At 59.2% G+C, this 16,984-nt stretch overlaps 1 protein-coding gene across 4 annotated transcripts in view; it reads left to right on the top strand.

Moving 5' to 3' along the window:
• The first annotated feature begins 3,447 nt into the window (after nucleotides 1-3,447).
• The window catches only part of BCAR1 (BCAR1 scaffold protein, Cas family member), a 37,369-nt gene continuing 23,832 nt past the window's right edge, over nucleotides 3,448-16,984 (top strand). The window contains exon 1 of one of the 4 annotated variants that reach the window (XM_028501768.2): nucleotides 3,448-3,625. In XM_028501768.2, coding sequence (XP_028357569.1) covers nucleotides 3,614-3,625 — 12 coding nt within the window. In that variant the 5' untranslated portion in view covers nucleotides 3,448-3,613. Of the gene's footprint in view, nucleotides 3,626-15,400; nucleotides 15,791-16,984 lie in introns of those variants that run through there. The other 3 variants (XM_036012223.1, XM_028501769.2, XM_036012222.1) reach the window with 3 other exon arrangements.

Here is a 16,984-nt window from a genome sequence, read left to right as displayed (position 1 = left end):
CAACCAATTGATGTTTCTCTCTCACATCAACATTTATCTCCCTCTCTTTCTCCCTCCCTTCCCCTCTCTATAAATAAGTAAAACCTTTCAAAAAAAAAAAAAAACAACAATCTGGATTTCTAGCTTCTCTTGAAAAATCTTGTTTACCAACTGAAAGAACTCTCAATAGCAAAAGCAGGAATAATTTGAGCAAGAAAATGAAGTCGTATGGGATTGTAATCCAAAGTGTACAATAAATATGAGTTCACACCGATATAAATAAATGATTGTATCAAGAAGAGACACAATGTCCTTTACAGAATAATTACAAACAGTGTATGTAGACACTGCCTCCTCAAGAAGGTGGAGCATAGCCCCTCAATCCCTCCGGAAGGGGACAGCATGGCAAGTGGGAGGGGAAGAGTCGCTTTAGAGTGGAGACACGGACCAACACCATCTCAGCCAGGTGATCGAGGTCAACATCAACAGCAATAAATCTTGTTGATACCACGTACCCTTGATATGATGCAATGAGAAAGGTACAACCCCAGTCTAACCATGAGAAAAACATGAGACAGACCCCAACGGAAGGACAGTCTGTCAAGTCCCTGACCAGTGTTCCTCAAGGTCATCGAAAACGAGGAACGTCTGAGAAAGCGTCACAGCCCGGAGGAGCCTAAGGAGACATGATGCTTAAATGTGATGTGGGCTCCTGGATGGGATCTTAGAACAGGGACGGGACAGTAAGGGACAGCTAAGGCAACCGGCACAGAGCATGGCATTAGCTACCAAGGATGTGTCAGTGCTGGTTCATCAGCGGTGACAGGGCGCCATGTTGATGCAGGACTGTTACACAGTGCCTTCAGGCACCTTCGAAGACTCGATGTACCCTCCTAGGTCTGGGGCTCCTCTGCCAGAAGGATCCCTGGTTACACTGGGGGGCTAGAGCAGAAGGAACCACCCCCCAGGCCTCAGCCTGTCTAGACTCAGAAAGGCCCAGAGGACCAAGGCCGGGGAGCTAGGCATGAAGCTTGTCTCTGCCCAGATTTACTCTGTGCCTGTGTCCAAATGCCCTTCCCTCCCAGTGCCAGGAGCAGCCACAACCCCTGTCTCCCTGGGGCCCCGATAAGCCCTCAAGGATCCTCCTAGGGTGCTGGTGCCTGCTCAGGCAGCCCAGCTGTTGCTTCTGGGGCAAACTGCTAGTCCGGAGGACCCAGGGCCTGTCATCTGCAGGACTGAGTGAGTCAGCAGGATCTGCCCGCTGGGGATGAGGTTGGGGGATGGAGTGGGGGTGGGGGGTGATAAGAGAGGAGCATTCCTGCTTCCACAGACACCTGGTAGTGTCGGGGAAAGGCACGTAGTACCCTGATAGGGCTCCTCTGCCTGTCCCCAACTCCACACCCAAGGCCCTGGGTCTCTTGCCTTAGAGTAAGTGAGGGGCTGGCCGGGGATCCCTCTTTCTGGGCTAAGGGAAAGTTAGTGATGCCCCCGCCTCTCCCAATAAGCAGCTGTAAGCAGACATTGGAGGTCAGCTGGAGTTGAGGACTAGGTGGTTTCCAGGTCCTGGCGCCCAATGCACCCCTCCCCTGCATTTTCATCCCCCCTACCCCATACGTAGCGGTGTGAAAGGGGTCTTTCCTTTCCCGGGCACCTAGAAATGGGGTTGGTGGGAGAGGAGACAGAAAGAGTGGGAGATAAAATTTTAGCCAAAGTAAAAGAGAAAGAAGGAGGCAAGGAAGGCTCAGTAAGGGAGGGATCAGGGTGGCCTCAGAGGCCTCCGAGACAGCGAGTGCTTGTGGCTGGCAGCCCAGGCGCCAGGCTGAGCTGCTGTTCCCAGCTCAGGAACTCCCATGCCAGCTGGACACAGGCGGGTGGGCACGGGCAGGGCTGCCTGCCAGACACACACAGAGCGCCCTTTGAAGAAGTGGCAGCTGTCAGCCTAGAGCCCTTTCTGCTCCCTGTGGCCTTGTCTGCCCCCTCCAACTACCCCTTGCCAAGCCCTGGGCAGGGGAAACTGAGGTACCACAATTGGGAACTCCTACTCAAGGGGCGAAGCGGGGGCAACCCTGATCAGTTGGAGCAGGAAGGGCCCCTGGGCCTGGCAGCAGGCCTCAGTCTCCCCCTCGCCTGCACATCTGCTTCCCATCTCGTTGCTGGTGGCCGCTGTTAGGACTCTCCTCAGGACCCTCGGGAGAAAGATCAAGGCAGCCCCGCCCCTTGGAGAAGAAGGCTGGAAAGCCACTTTAACTCCACCGAATGACCTGCTAATGGAGGATATTAAGGTTTAGGAGCTGAGGGCCAGGTCTGGGTGTCTGGAAAACACCCCTGCCGTTGCTTCCTCCCTCTGTTCAATCACCTTGGGCCTCCTGGCCCTGCACACCTGGCAGACAAAAGAGCCTGTCCCCCTGGGCACCTGCCCCCACATATTTCCTAGGGGCCTGGGGTTCTTCTCTGTCTGCCCCCAGGTGTCCCATGAGCCTAGGCTAGTGCCAGCCTCATAGAACCAACCCCGTCTTTCCTCCCCTGGGTGGTTGCTGTTCTGACCTTCTCAGACACTGCCCTGGCCCCTGGAACCTTGACCTTGGGGCTCACCTGCCCTGCACAGTAGCAACAGTCTCCCACCCCCCTTAGGCTTTGCCCAGGAAGGGCTCCCACGGAGCAGGGACAGGCTGTATGTGGTGGGTGGTAGAACAGAGTGGTCAGACCCTTTGTCCTGCCTTTGGGTAGCTGAGGGATCACAGAGCCTCGGTCTGTTAAATGTGTCATCGGAACAGCAAGGTGTACCTGGCAGGGGGTGGGGGATTAGGACGCACATGTGTTTGGACACCATGTCAGAGGTGTAACAGGGGAAGGAATTGGGGGTATTAAACCTGGGCAAAGGGAAGCTTGGCTGGCGAATGTCTGTTTTCTAGTGTCTGAGGGCTGGACCCTGGTGCAGGCACCCTGTCTGTGGTCATCCTTCTGTGGGGGTTATGGGGAAGCAGAACCCTCCCTAAAAGCCAGTCCAGCTCCAACTGTCAGGGTGACCTGACGACAAGCCAGGCTGTTCCTGGGGTGTCCAGAGCTCCTCATCCCTAGAGGACAGATAGTGTGGGGAACGCAGAGCAGGCAGAACAGCCGTAGTCGGCATCTGGGGGTTACCCGGGGTCTCTTGGCTTTCAGCTGAGGCGGTGGGAAGGGTTTCTAGGAGCCCTGCTCTGCTGACATGCAATCGCCTTTAGACACAGAGCGGGCGCCCAGCACCCTGGGCTTTGCAACGTGGAGGGTGAGGGTTCTTATCTCCAGAACTGGGTGGGCGAACAGGAGATAGTGCAATTCGAAGTGACCCCTGAAGGATGAGTAAGGGGTGGAAACCCAGCCCCGGAGCCTCGTTGGGCCGACATAAATATGCCGGGGTCCAGGGTCCTCGCCTTTAAGCGGCCTGGCGGAGGAGAGGGGAGGAGGGATAGCACGGAAAGCGCATGCGCAGCGAGGGTGGGAGCCTCTGGACTGTCCGATCCCGGGAGCGCGCAGGAGCCCGCGGGGACTCCGGAGAGCGCCGGGATCCGCGCCGGGTGCTCTGAGTGGCGCAGCGGAGGGGAGCCCGCAGCCAGCCGGCGCCGCTGCCCGTCTGGTCCCGGGAGCAGCGGCCAAGATGTCCGTGCCGGTGAGTACCGACTGCCGGCCAAGACCCCCGGGTCGGCCGCCTGGCCGGGCCTGCGACCTCGCCGCCAGCTGCAGGCCTAATGTCGCCTGGGCTCCCGAGCTGAGGGTGGCCCACCGCCCCCCACCTGGGCCTTTTTGAGTCAGGGTGTGGGGCCAGCTTGGGGGTGTCTTCCCCAAGCCGGCCTCTCTGCCCCTGCCTTTCTTTCCATCCCTGGAGAGACCCGTGGATGGAGTCCCTAGAGAGGTCGATGGGGTCCGTGCTGTCCCCAGGGGGAGAGCCCCAGGACGACTGGGTTTGCTTTGTTGGCCCCCGGGAAACCCCTGGGATAGCTGGGCCAGGCAGGAGTCCGTGCTGTCCCCCAGGACCCCCTTCTCCACCAAGATGGCCAGACCCACTGGGGAGAGGTCTCTGCCGCTCTCTGGGAGCCCCACTCCAGGGCCCCTAGGCCGGGTGAGGGGGGAAGGTCTGTGACGTCTCCCAGGGATAGCTGCCCTGTTGTGCTCCAGGGACCTCACCAGGATGGCCAAGCCTGGCTGCAGGTCTCTCTCCGGAGACACCCGTCCCCCAGGACTGCCCCGGGTGGCGTGGTCCTGTGGGGTCTGTGCCAGGTCCCCAGAATGGCTGATGCATTCACTTTCCCGGGAAGTTTTCCTCTGCTGCTAAACCCCTAAGGATACAGGGCCAGTTCCCTTTCTTCCTCCCAGCCTTGGGAGCTTTTCTTTCCTGACACCCCCTCTTCCCGGTCCAGCAGGCAAGCCAGGGCAGCCTCCAGGCCGGGGCTCCACACTTAGGCCAGTGGCATCTGGAGGCATCTGGGCCCCACCTCCAGAAGGTGGCAAGTTTGCCACCTACCCGCAGTCACCGGACCTCAGGTGCAGGCCCCAGCCTGCTTTGCAGGGGGACAGACTGAGGTGGGGGCCGACACCCAGAGCCCTTCACAGAAGGGGTACTGTCTGCAGTCTGGGGAGCTGTGGCCTCCAGCCATTGTTTCTCTGATGAGCCTTTCCCTCTGACAGGATGGGGCAGTGGGCCAGAACGCCTGTCTACCGGGCCTTGTTTCCGGGACTGCTCCTCACCTGGGGGACCCCATCCTTAACGGTGACGCAGACAGTTGGAGCTTTCTGGCAGGGCAAGTGGCCTCTTAATTAACCACCCTAGGGATTACTGGAGGAGAGATGCTGTGTAAGTGCAAAGCATTGTTATTATGGAATTAAAGATGCCCAACTCCTGTCCGCCTCCAGAAGTGGTAATGCACAGTTACAGATGAAAAAATTAGGGCTTCCTGGCGGTGCTGATGGGAACCCCCCCCCCAATTTATTCTGGTTCAGAGCATAATTGCCTCCTCTTTAGAAAGAAAAAAGAGAGAAGACAGAAAATGCCTGCCAGGTCCTTCTTTCCTGCTCTGCTTTCCTGCAAACCTCTGGATCTTTTCTGGGGCCCTGCCCTGACAGTGTGGGCACGGGCCGGAGGGATGAGGTGGACTGCTTGGGGGCCTGGGTCTCTAGGGCAGCAGTGAACAGGGAGTGTGACTCAGGCCACATCGGAGCCTGGACGGGCCTCCGTCTGGGAGGTCTGCACTTGACCTGGTTTGGTCGTCCGAAGGCAGTCGCAGCAGAGGTCTGGACGTGGAGCCTGGATGGCACCCAGACCCCTTGCCCTACATAACTTTGGGCCACCTTCCTCAGCTGTGTGCTTCACTGGCCCCATCTGTGACAACAGAGGGATGGCAAGAGGGCCAGGGTCCGGGTGTGACCTGGGCAGACAGGCATTGTGGAAACACCTTCTGTGGAGACCCGCAGCCAAGGTCTGCTTGGTCTGTCCACACCGTGGCCAGCTCCAAATCACTTCCCACCCTCCTGCCTGCAGCCTTCGCCCTTGGGGGTTCCACATGGGTTGGCAGGGGCCTCTCCCTCTGTCTCCTGCGTGGCTGGGCTGTCAGATCACCCAGGCTCTCACCTCGGACCTTGAGCAGAGTGTTAGCTGGTGGGGCTGGGAGGACAAGTTCAGTTCTGGAGCAGCGATGAAATGTTCAGAAAATTGCTTTCATGTGCTGGTAAGTGGTGAGGCGCCTTGAAGGCTTCCAGGCCAGGCTGCCTGCTCCGGCCCTGCTCTGGGAACCCAGAAGAGTGACTTCCCATGCGGTGCTCACAGACACGTTTGGGCTTTTAAGCACACCCGTTCATTTGGGCAGTCTTTTCCTGGATGGGGCTGACGCAGGCACTTTGGCTCACAGAAATTACAAGATGCTTCAGAATGGAATGGGAGGTGATGGCGGGGAGAGAAGAGATTGGGGCGGGCCAGGTTAAAGCATGAGGACCCCTCCGGGGATCGGCTGATCTCTCTCTGTCCTCTAACCCACACAGGGTCTGGGTCCCAGCAAGGGGAAGGCACACGGGGTCCTGCTGACTCCCTGTGCAGTGCTCCTTCCTATGCCCCGAGCTGAGGGCAGGGCTCACGCAGCCCCTGGAGACGCTCCTCCTGGCCGAGCTCTGACCTCTGCCTTCCTTTTGGGCATGGCCACTGGTGCCTCGGGCCTGTCTCTCGCCTCTGGGGAGGCAGGAAGCACGTGAAAGGGAAAGGGCCGTGCCACCCACCTCAGACCCCTGGCAGGCACTGGCATGATCTGTGTTTACGAGTGACAAGGTGCTGGCTGCCCCCTGGCACTGTCAGGTAACAACCCAGCTTCTAGCTTGTAGAGAAGTTCCCTGCTGTCTGTTCTGCCTCTTGTTTCCTGCCTATGAAATGGGCTCAGCCGTTCTAGCCCCTTCTCTGCTCCTTTGCTGAGGGATGATGGGTCCTTTCAAGGAGTGAGGGTGCTGACGTGAGTGCCAGGTGCTGGGCTCAGGGCTTCACGGGCTCAGGGAGGACCTGTGTCTTGCCAGGATCGCATGGCCACTGAGAGACAGAGCCAGGGTGGGAACAAAGTTTGGCAGGATCCGAAGCCAGAAAGTGCGCGTCATCCTGCGTGGCCTCTCTAATTGTGGGGGTTGTGGCTTGTTGAGTTGTCCACAGAGGCCAAGTCTGCTGAGAGACCGACCCCCTGCTTATGGCTTACCACTCATGAGTTCGTGTAACCCCTTCGGCACCCCTGGGAGATGAGGCACCTTGCCCAGGGCTGTGGAGCAGAGTGGGTCTAGCTCTGTGCAGCCCCAGCAGTGGTCGACGGAGACCAGCGGACCAGGTGTGGCACCTGGTTGAACCTCTGCCAGTGATCCCGGGCCCCTTGTGCATGGCTCTGTGCCAGCCAGTGCTGTGAGGGGAGAGCTGGCCAGGGAGCGAGGAGGCACTGGCCGGGGCAGCCAGGCCATGGACAGCTAGAGCCTGGTAGGGCGGGCTCAGAAGGGAACAGTGGGGAGAGGCAGTGTCCAGGTCCAAAGTCCTCGGTTCAGTCTCCGAAGCACCCGGCATGCCCCTCCCGCCACCTGGCTTGGCTCTGCCTGGCCCTCCCTCTGCAGGAGGTGATCTCCCGCTGCTGCCGTACTCTGCAGGTCAGCAGGTTGCTCTTACTCACTCTCCAGTGCTCAGGCTGAGGGCAGCGTTCCTGAGAAGTCCTCTGGGACCCGCATCTGTGATTGTGTGTTCATTGTTGAGGTCATTCGGTTGCTGTCAGGCTCCCTCGGGAGACCGCAGGCTCAGGCTTCCTCAGGGTAGGACCCAGGCTGGCCTGGCTCCTCTCTCTTCGCCTCACGGCCCTAGCTTGCCCAGCCTGCCTGCCAAGGATGTGTCCCTGGGAGCACCGAGGGGCCCCTGCAGACAGGTGGCTGTGTCTCTGCACTGAGAGCCGGCTGTTTCAGCCGCTGCTCCGGAAGCCTTGTTGGGGAGGCTGAGTGGGACCCTCAGACAGGCTGCTTCTGATGGGGAGGACGTTTGTGGCTTGAGGGCAAAGGCTCTAGACCGCACGGTGCTGGATCATCTGCACCTTCAGTGAGTTTCTGAACCTGTTTCCTCATCCGTGGTATGGGGATGTGAACAGCACTGAGCTCTCGGGGTTTTGTGAAAACTTGGCAAGCAGAAAGCTCTTAGTAAGAGAAGGATCGGTCACAGCAGGTACTGTTGTTGAGGCTGTCATCTTTATCCTGCCACCGTCGGCTGGCACAGCAGCCAGGACCTATTCCCGGCTCCCACACGCTTCTCCACTGCCTGCGCAGTCGGCCTGCAGTGCCCCTGTCTCTCTGCCGCGTGTGGTTCCCAAGGCCTTGTGGTGGCATGCCCATGCCTGCCCTGCCCTGGCCTGCCTGCAGGACCTCTTCCTCTTGAGCCTTGGATAAGCCTTGGATGGACAGGTCTTGACCTCACCCTGCCGACAGAGTGGCCTTCAGTGGGGCGACCAGCTGGTCCACCCTGCCCTGCGTCCTCCAGGAGTGGGCATGGGGTTGCAGGTGGTGGAAACCACTGGGGCTGTGCAGCCCTGTCCTCAGGTGTGGTCTGCAGCAGCCTGGTCAGCAAGGGGTGGTCAGGGCTCTTGGTGGGAAGGAGAGCACCCTTGAGGTGAGTCCCAGTACCTTAAGGGAGGGGCTCAATCCTGCAGGTAAGGCAGGCAGACCTCGAGGTTGTGAGGTGGTGCCTACTGGCCCCACTTCGCATCGCCCAGTGGGCGTTTGTGCTCCCCACTATCCACTGCGCCTGCGCCTGTCCCCTCCCCTCTCTGTGCCCATTGTCTTCCCCAGCCTCCTCCTGGCTTCATCTCAGCTGCTCGCTGTGGCTGCATCCTGGTCAAACCATCGTTTCTTCACCTTACTCCTGGTCACTGTGTGGTGGCCGGTGTCTCCAAGAAAAGGAAAAAGATCTAGGGACACGCTAGCAACCTCAGGAGAGGTGGCGATGGGTGCCCTCTGGCAGGAGAGATGGTCACAAGTTTTGGCTCTAGGGATAATCCCTTCTCTAAGGGAAATTAGAGGCTCAGAGGGCTTTCAGTCATTTTACGTTATTTAAACCCCTCCAAGTTCCAAAAAGGATTTAAAGCAAATTATGGTGAAAGACACAAACAGTCTGAGATCATCCAAAGATCCAGAACTATGTAGCATATGGAGAAAGTAGACATACAAGTTTAATTTTTAAGCTCCCTGGCAGCCAGGGCAAAAAGGGTAACATGGTGGGTTTAGGATTGTGATACCTGTTTTTGGTATTCTACATGTGTGCGGTGAGGCATGCCAGGGAGTCGCCTGTGCCACCAAATCCTGGCTGCCCTGCTACGTGCTTGTCCTGAAAGTGGTGCAACCACACACCTTTCTGTTCACAGCTCTCCCCAGGTATCTGGGGTTTGGACTCACTCTTCCCAGGTTGTCCATGGCGGGGAAGCATCGTAGATTTTTGAGTCACCCGTGTTTCTCTGAGGCCCCTTTCCACTCCAGAGATCCCAGAGGGGAGAGACTTCTAGAAGAGCAGAGGGTAGAAGAGGATGGAGGCTGTCCTGGGACCCAACCAGATCCTCCCCCCTCCCCAGATTCCTGGGCTCCCTCCCCTTTGTCTCTGGCCGCCTGCCTGGACACTGCACCGGGCAGACACCCCTGGCTGCACCTGCTTCAACCCCAGGAGGCCCCGGCCCAGTGGAGACCCCCCCTCTTGGGAAGCTCAGCTTGGGGGAGGGGGTGGCTTGGAAGCTGCTCCCTGAGTCCCTAACACCTCAAGCTCTGCTCTTCACACCGAGGGAGTTGGCAGCCTATGCTATTTTTACAAATTTTTGCTGTTACTTTTTCTGCATAATGAGTCTTAGCAAAAGATTCGCACATCTGCTCAAATGCCACCTCCGCAGAGAGCCCCCCGCCAGGCACCTTGTATAAAGTCCCCTCGCTGCCACCCCTCTGCTCTCCTTCAGATCCCTGGCCAGGCAGACGTTCGAGAGTTTGTGTTCGCCGCCCGCCCCACCAACACACACCTGGAGTGTCAGTTCCCAGAGACCTGGTTTCCAGGCAGCTGTATCCTAGTAGTGAAGAGGTGCCGAGGGAATGACCAGCACACGTAATCACGTGACAGAGCCCACAACTAGCCACTCCCCACGCCCCACATGCCTGCCGGGGAGACCCTGCCCAACGCCCCGCATTGGCTGGCGGATCTGCAGGGGGCCAGGGCTCGGAGGTTTTGTTCCTCCTGTGGTTCAGGGGCTGGGGAAGCTCAGGGCACCTGAGCAGGGGCCAGGAGAGCAGGGAGGGCTGAGTGCAGAGCACCCCGCCCCCTGGTTCCTGGCAGGGCAGGGCGGGGCTGGTGTGTGATGATGGGGTGGGGCAGGGACGTGCTGTGGACACGGGGGTGCGGCTGTGCACTGTGCGGCCTGCACGTGCCTTCAGCCTGGTGACCTGGTGATGGGCAGGGCTGCTGCTGGTGGTCACACTTAACAGATGCACATACCGAGGCTCGGAAAGCTGCAGTGATGGGCAGAGGGCCCCCCCCCGCCCCACCACTGGAATCTTTAACGTTCTTTCCTGGGGCACATGGAGCTTTTCTCTGTAGGTTGGAGCAGGCGCAGGTGGGATGTGCCACAGTGGGGCCTGAGGGGGGAGAAGAAGCAGCGCCTTCCCAATGGCTGCCTTAGCTCTGTATCCACTGCTTCCTGTATTCTCACCCCATTCCCATTGCCCTCAGAGCCCGCTATCCCCAGAGTCCCCTCCGGCAACACCGCTGGCTCCCTGACCACCTGTCCCAGCTGAGCGCTGGGCAGCCCTGTTCTGCCCCTCTGTCCGTGTTTCTGGGCCCCTGTGAGTCTCTGTGGGTCTCCGTGGGTATGGGCACCTGTGCTCCTCTGGAAGCAGGCTGTGGGGGGGACAGCAGATGGCATGTGAAGTGAAGTCACCCCCCCCCCCCACTGCCCTGATGCACTGGGGCTGGTTGCTATGGGGAGAGGCAAGAGCAGATGGCGGGCTGGGGCCAGCTTCTTGACCAGGCCCTTGTCCCTGCCAGCCTGGCCGGAGCTGGACAGCCACCAGTAAAGCCTTCTCTCTGAGGACAGGGGCTTGTCTCCACGACTCTCCTTCTCCCACCTCCCTGTCCTCCAGCCAGGACCCAGCCCCATTCCCCGCTGGGCAGAGTTGAAGGGTGGTGCTGGGTGAGGGCACCAGGAGCGGCGCCCCAGTGCCAGAGGCAGGGTGAGTGCACCCAGGCCCCAACTTTCTCATTGCACACATGGGGCTCCTGACTATGTGACAGCTCCCAGGGAGGCCCCCCACCTGGAGAGTGGAAGAGGGGGCTACGGAAGAGAAGGGGGGCACTGAGAATACTGGGGTCGGCATCCTGAGTGGGGCAAAGAGCCCCTGGGAAGTGCCCCAGGGCCCAGCCTGCCCGCCCACCCCACCCAGCCTTGGGTCTGCTGTGAGCAGAGCCCCTTTCTGAAACAGGCCCCTCCCTTCCTGCAGGTACCTTGCTGCTCTTTAATTTTCAAATTGGAAAAGCAATTAGGAGAGAATGCTCCTCCTTCCAGTTCCTTAAAAGAGCCAGGGTGGGTAGGGAGGGAAATGCAGGAAGGTGGGGGGCGCTGAGGTGGCTGACCTGCAGGCCTGGGCCTGGGCGGCCAGTCTGCCCTCTGCCCACACCCAGTCCCCTCCCCCAGCGACATCCCTGCACCTGGGCTCTCAGCCCCCACACCTTTGGTCCTGGCCCTGCCTTTGCATCCACGCCTCTGCAGACTGGCCTGGTGGATGCTGAGGGGAAGGGCAGGACTGGAGCCCCCCTGCCCTAGGAGGCGGTGACTGGGGAGGGATTTGGCTCCGACTGTGGGGTATGCCCACTTCCCAGAGGCAGAGTCCCCACTGTAATGACAACTGCTCTGTCGGTCACTCCACCCTGGAGGAGCAGGGGACAGTAGGAAAGCTCTTTATGGCCGACAGCTCTGACACCCACCCTAGAGAGCATGTGCTGCTCTGTCTGGGGTCCCCTGGGTGCTTTTCCGTGGGGTTGTGTCTGGGTGGCTGGGTTATGGTTGTAGCTCTGCCACTTTCTGGCAGTGTGACTTGGGCAAGGCCCTGCCCCCTGTGAACCTCTGAGTAGGGATAGTTCTGTCCTGGTCCCCAGGGTGGCAGCAAGGACCATGTCCAGCCTGTGTTAACGTTTTTGTTTGTTTGTTTTTTTAGCTTTATTTATTTATTTTTAGAGAGAGGAGAAGGGAGGAAGAGAAACGTCGAAGTGAGAGAAAAAACATCAATCTGTTGCCTCTGGCACACACCCCAACCAGGGATCAAACCCACAACCTAACTTACAACCCAGACACATGCCCTGAGTGGGAATCGAACCTGTAGCCTTTCACTTTGCGAACGACGCCCAGACAACTGAACCACACAGGTCAGGGCTGTGTTAGCAGTTCTTGACGCTGCTGGGCTCAGCTCTTGACCAGGCCATCAATGCGGACCATTGGCAGGGGTCCCCCATGCAGAGCTGGCTCCACCTCCGAGGCTCCTTTTGAGCTTGCCAAAGTTGGATGGCGGGGCCCAGGGGGAAGGCTTCACTCCGTGGGCCTCCAGATACATCATTTCTTCCTGTCCCTGGGGCTGGCAGCACTCACCTCCGGTCTCAGGAAATCCTTTCCTGCCGTTACTCCCAGAGCCGGCCATCCGCTGACCCATCTAGCCATTCTCCTGTGCTACTGGGAAAGCCGAGGCTGCAGGAGGGGAAAGGGCCTCCCGCAGTCACCGTGCAAGACCTTGGAGCCCACTCCTTTCACTCCCATTGTCGTAAGCATTGTCTTGCATGATTTTGGCCTTCGAAAGTAGCCATCCTAACAGCTGCACAATATTCCATTGAGAGGCCATGGTTGCCTCACCAGTCCCCTATAGTTGGGCGTTTAGGGAAAGCCCCGCCCCCTTTGTTTGCAGTTATAAATGCTGCCAACAGACATTGTTGGGCCTGAAGCAAGAATTATTCATTGTGCAATGGGTCTCACTTGAAGAATAAGACCTAGAAAGCCCAGAGAGTGGGAGCTGGGTCCCAAGTTCTTCCCACCTAGGGCCTGGGATCAGCAGCAGCCCTCACCCCGGTGGACACTCTAATGGACAGATGAGATCCAGTGTCCCCATGTGCTGGGCCCACCGTGTTCCCTGTACAGATAGCTCCATTCCAGGCCCCAATGGGAGGGATTGGTGACATCACCCTCTAGCCTGTGGGCTCATCTCCAGCCTGACTGGAGGTGCCAGGCTGCTCCCGGGGTGGGCGTCTGCGCAGCACTCCTGTGTCTCCACCCAGCAGCACCTCCTCAGCTCCTCCTTATCACACAGCTGCTCTCTGTCCTCTCCGCACACTCCCCTGCACCCATGTGGGGTTGGCCCTGTGTGGGGGCCAGTGCTGGCCCTGCTTCTCAGTTGCCTGTCCTTCGGGGTCTCTGAGTGCTACAGAGCCCTTGGCTTTCTGAGCCTGAGTGCTCCAGCTCCTTGATCCCCTTCCTGCCCTGTCCGGAAGGTGCCGCAGAACAGACAGGGCGACCTGCAGTCTGGTAGTCCCACCATTCTGTCCCTGGATACCAGCCCTGCCCCTTCTGGCTGGGAATCTGTGGGATGGAGCAAAGGGCTGTAAACTGGGTCTTAACCTCTTCATCTGGAAAATGGGGCTAATTGTGGAGCCTGTTTTGCAGAACTGCTGCAGGCATGAAATGACCATGTGATCATAGAGCCTTGGCCCAGGGCCGCAGGGAGGCTGACCTGTGGGCTGTGTCACAGTTGAGTTCCTTAGCAGTCCGCTCAGGAGGGTCTGCTTCCCCATACACCCCAGCCATGGCCTGCCCACTGGGTCCCATCCTCCATGCCCCTCCCCCCATAGGCCTGAGAAGGAGCATTCCTCTTCTCCTCCTTCCAGCACAGTGGGGCACAGATCCTAGGGCCTTGATTCCAAAGCGGAAATGCCATTCTGGGAGGCACAGGCTGGGGGGGAGGGAGTTTAAGTAGAAAAGGAGCAAATTTTTGAAATGCCTCAGCCAGAGCTGGGTTCCCTCCCCGGGCCCGCCCCCACACCGGCAGCCCCGCCCCCAGGGCTGCTCTAATCCAGCTCCAGAGACTGGAGGGTCTTCCCTCGTTCCCAGCCAGATACCTCCTCCCCTGCCTAGACCAGCTAGGACAGAATTGAGGGCCAGGACATTTATGTCCCCTCCCATCCCTGCAGAGACCCGACTGCAGGACACTGCCTGGCTGTGAAGCCTGCTCCCCTCCCCTCACAGGAGTGTGGCCTTCGGAAAACCCCAAAGACTCCCTCCAGCCGCCCGGCACATACAGACAGATGCTCACGCATGGTCCAGCTGGTTCTGATCTGCTCCGTTGGAACCTGGGTACCAGCCAGTTTGGGGGTGGGGGTCAGAGTGTAGAGGGGCCCACTGCTTCCTGCCTGACTTTGGGGCACAGCTGTTGGGAGCAGGCAGGAAGGGATGCCCTAGGCAGTGTTTCTTGCAGAGCTGGCTCTTCTTTTGCGGGAAAGTAGGCTGTTTTGAGGTAACAAATGGGCAAGTCTTGGGGAAGGCACAGAGTGGCAGCCAGCTTTTCTGCTCCTTGAGGACTCTGGGTCACATTGTGTCCGAATCCCACTGCCTCTTCCACAGTCCTTATGCTGTGAGTTCTGTCTAATGCTTCCCTGAGAAACTTTGAGGAAATGCAGATGTCCTGGTTCCCACATGGTTTTTCTGGAGGGAGAACTTAGGAATGTGTTTTTTAACAAGCTCTCCAGGGGACCTATGACCAACCAGACTTGGGCTGCCTCAGCCCAGCCCCTTCATACGGACAGGAGAGGGCCTGCCCAAGGTGGCACATCTGGCCTGGGTGTCCGGTGTGTGTGTCAGGTGGAGGGGCCATGGATCCACTGGGTTTATAGGTATTTTATAGGCTAGAGCCAAGTCTGCCCCCACTGCTTCCCTGACAGTGAGTCCACGCACGCAGCGAGTAGCCCAGGATGTGGACTGTCCAAGCATCTGGCGATAAGGCACCAAACTGACCGGTTCTGGAGCAGGTTCCCTCGAAGATCTCCCTGCAGACCACTGTATAAGCCTGGACTCAGCTCAGGGACCAGTATATGCTGGTCCTGCTGTGTGGGGTGGCAGTCACTGACCTTCCGCCTAGGGAGTGGGGACTCAGGAGACCCAGAGTGCTTTCCACTCAGTTCCCAGTGGCGATGGTGCTTCTCTCCCTTTCATTCTCTGCAGACCCCCCCCCCCCCCATGTTGCTGAAACAAATGAGTTAGCTGTTGGGGCACAGGGTGTTAGGCCTAGACGGGACTGACTGAGGGATTGAGATGGGGCCAGAGCTCCTAGAGCAGAACTGGGACCGTGGGGGGACAATTTAAGGAGGCTGGGTTCAATTCAGTGGAGAAGGTGGGAGTTGGTGAGCCCCAGTCCATAAATGGACTGGAGCCTCCCACACGGTTCCTCTGGTAGAACAGGATGAGTCCCAGATTTGCGCTCCCTGGGTTACTACTGGACCCGCCTGAGCCTCCAACCTTCCTGCCTTGAGTCCTCCTTTCCCGGGCTCTTATATGGGAGGCCTGACCTGAGTCCCTGTGGTGGCTGTTATTATTAATTACTATTAGGGCTGGAGGATGTAGGGCTGTGCCCTTTGCTCTATCGGATCGGAGTCCGACGGCAAGGACACAAGGGGAACGCCTGGGGTTGGTGGGCGCGGAGGGCGTAAGTCGACTTGAGGTTGGCGTATCAAGGCCTGCAGTGGTTCACAGAGGAGGGCAATCCCGCCAGTCTGCCCAGGAGATGGGGCATTTGCTTAGGCCTTTGAGGAGGGGCTCGTTCTTCCCGATAGTAGAGGTTGGAGAAGTACATTTGAAGAAAAGGAGATATCCGCGTACTGGGATTGAAGCCTGGCATTCCGAAGGCACCTAGAACTTGGTGCTTGTGGGAAGTGGGGGGATGGTCCCACCAGGCACTAGGTGGCGCGTGCCCGCGAACTCCCGCAGCCGCTCGCGGGCCCGCGCCCTACGGGCTGGCGGTTCATTTACATAGGGAGCCACAGCATCCAATGGGCGCCCGCGGCTGGGCATGCCGGGAGCCAGCTGGGCTGGCCAGGCCTAGCGGCGGGCGGAGCGAGGTGGGATCCGCTTTGGGTGGCGCCGGCCGTGGCAGTAGCGGTGGTGGCCGAGGCAGCGGACGGACTGGGGCGGCTGCGGTGCGCTTGGAACTCCGAGAGTGGTAGCGAGGTGTGCGCCCCTGCGGGGAGCCGGGGCCTCTGGCCAGCCGGCAGGACAGAATGAACTACCTGGTGAGTGCGGTGGGCGGGGTGGGGTACTTGCTCCCGGGAGTCCGGCTGGGGTCCGCGGACCGGCTTTGAGGCTACAGCTCTGCCGGCGCCCGGGGCAGGCCCAGACCGGAGAGAGTTAAGCGAGTGGCATTTCCTGCCGGACCTTCGGGTCCTGGGAACCGCCTGCCGCCAGAGCCTCCGTGAGGGGCGCTAGAAAGCTGGGGTCCAAGGTCCTGGACCCGCCTCCCGTCCCTGACCGAGTGCCGGGAGGCGAGAACTGCTGAGAATCCCGGAGCCTGCGCCACCCGGGGGCGGTTGGAAGGGGTCCGGACGCAGGGGCTACTAGCCGGCAGAAAGTTCCTGGGTCCGGGGAAAGTTGCTGGCCAGAGACCCTCTCTCCCCCTGCCAGACGCCGCTTTGTCAGTGACCTTGGGCCTTAGAGCCCTGGCCTCAGTTTCCTTGGCTACAAGGAGGGGTCCTAAGTCACTAGAGCGTGAACTTCCAGGAGGCTTGACTTTCCAGGAAGTGGGGTGACGGTCAGTCAGTTGGTCCATCTGTGTGTTTTCGAGCTGCTCACTGCCCCCAGGTTAGGGGTTAAAGGCTGGGCGATCAAGTGCGTGGCGTCGACAGAGCTGTCGGCGTGGCGGGTGCGACAGTCTGGGGCCGGTTAATGATTCACTCCGGCCCGCCTGTGCTGGATTCCAGGACTGGAAACATGGCCAGTACCTACCCTGGTTGCAAAAGCGGCGGTAGAAGCTGGATCCTAGCTGCAGGAGTTCGGGGCGCACTGCAACCCCAGGGTTCCAGCCTCCGCAGGTCGAGTGCGGGGCTCAGGGCCAGGGTACACACGAACTTCTTTTCCGGCGCCGGTAACCCAGGCTTCCAGCCCCTTGTTGCAGCTACACTAGGCAGAGCCCAGCGCCGTTGCAGGGAGTTGGAGAAGCTGAGATTTGCTGAGCTCTGGGGGTGTGTCGGGAGAGTGGGAGGATTAGAGCTGGGGGGAGATGTTGGGGTCTCAGATCCTAGATTGGAAGTTGGGGCTCCCTCATCCATCTTGAGAACATGGAGTTTCCTTTCCCACACCCTTACGGTGAGGAAGGGACTAAATGGGAAGGTACTCTCTGAGCTCCCCTGCAGAGCTCAGCCAGGCTGGGAGATACTCCTCATCTACCTGGGCTTGGGGATACACTCTCTCTGCCCATTATTTTTCGGAGT

The sequence above is a fragment of the Phyllostomus discolor genome, chromosome 12 (assembly GCF_004126475.2).
Source record: "Phyllostomus discolor isolate MPI-MPIP mPhyDis1 chromosome 12, mPhyDis1.pri.v3, whole genome shotgun sequence".
In the NCBI taxonomy this organism is placed as follows: domain Eukaryota; kingdom Metazoa; phylum Chordata; class Mammalia; order Chiroptera; family Phyllostomidae; genus Phyllostomus; species Phyllostomus discolor.
Note: the sequence above shows the minus strand (reverse complement) of the source record. Positions and strands in the feature narration are given on the sequence as shown.